This window comes from Colias eurytheme, chromosome 26, assembly GCF_061535395.1.
Source record: "Colias eurytheme isolate Ceu_HAF_F1 chromosome 26, ilColEury1 Martin Lab GWU primary, whole genome shotgun sequence".
In the NCBI taxonomy this organism is placed as follows: Eukaryota; Metazoa; Arthropoda; class Insecta; order Lepidoptera; family Pieridae; genus Colias; species Colias eurytheme.
In genome coordinates this window covers 7,601,565-7,602,725 of record NC_143005.1, presented here as the reverse complement: position 1 = coordinate 7,602,725, position 1,161 = coordinate 7,601,565, and the positions used below count along the sequence as shown (strand labels likewise).

General features: G+C 42.1%; 1 protein-coding gene across 1 annotated transcript; it reads left to right on the top strand.

Moving 5' to 3' along the window:
- The first annotated feature begins 220 nt into the window (after positions 1-220).
- Positions 221-810, top strand: LOC149897283 (uncharacterized). The gene has a single exon (XM_090116854.1). It carries the CDS (start codon positions 268-270, stop codon positions 559-561), a length of 294 nt encoding a protein of 97 aa, XP_089972980.1. The 5' UTR covers positions 221-267; the 3' UTR covers positions 562-810.
- Positions 811-1,161: the final 351 nt, after the last annotated feature.

Sequence of the window (1,161 nt, the reverse complement as noted above, 5' to 3'; positions counted from 1 at the left end):
CACAGTCACCTCTATATACGTGGCGAATCTAGATAAAATACGCGATCAAAGCTGTGACATCAAACAAATCCCCTCGATAACGATGTGGCGTGCGTTGTTTACTCTGATGAAGTCGCCGGCTCGCACACTTGCTCACTATTTACATAAATAATGACGTTATAACACACACACCTTCAAACCGTGAAGGCTATAAATGTCCGCGCAGGCTCCTTCCCCGCACTCTGTATTCTACATTGAAAGTGAGCACACGTTTCAACTGAAATAAAAATGGTCGTGAAACTATCAGTCGCTGCGTTGTACGCGGACGTATACCCAACTCATCCGAAATCTCGCGGCAGGCAAATGGACTGTTCCGCTGAGAGGCGTCAAAAATTGAGTACCGCATTGCCAGCTTTGGTGGAAGATGATTCTGAAGGGGAGGCTTACGAGCCGGAAAGGGAGAGATCCTTCCTCCTTCGCACTGAGGACCTCCGCAGGCAGAAATCTATCTCACCGCAGAGAAGGGAAAGGATGCGGCGACAGCTGGCGTTGCCCTCGCTCTCCGAAGATGAAGAGCCTTGAACAGCTGTTTTGAGGCATGGAGGAAGAAGTTTTGTAGCCGCTGGCTACCTTGAAGTGAATTCATCGCATTCTGGTTCACGGCCTGCACACCGTGAAGCCATGAACACGAAGGAAATTCGTTTATGTGAAATAGTGTCAGGAACGACGATTCGTGGCAGTGCAAAGACAACAAGTGTAGTGACAACCAATATTATTGTAAAGTTTTGTAACAGTATAACATAAGAATAAATAAATGTGTGTTTTTCTATACCTATTTGCTTTTATATTTATTTCCCCTGAAACGGTATGTAGTTTGCAAACCTTTTTTTTATTTGACACCGAGATGAAAACTGATAACCTCAATATTAAACACATGTTACACTCAAAATTCGAGAGATTATTAAATTGTACATGACATAAAACTACTCACACTTTCAGTTGTTTCATAATAAACCATGACTCCTGACTGATTCACCAGTCACTTTATAAATGTAAACAGTCCGTTGACATTTGACTAACTGATCTTATTTTATCTGTGTCATTAGAGGGTTTAAATTTAACCGTGTGTTGCAATATGCATCGATGAGATAAAGAGGTCAAAAGCAGTTCAATGATTCTAAA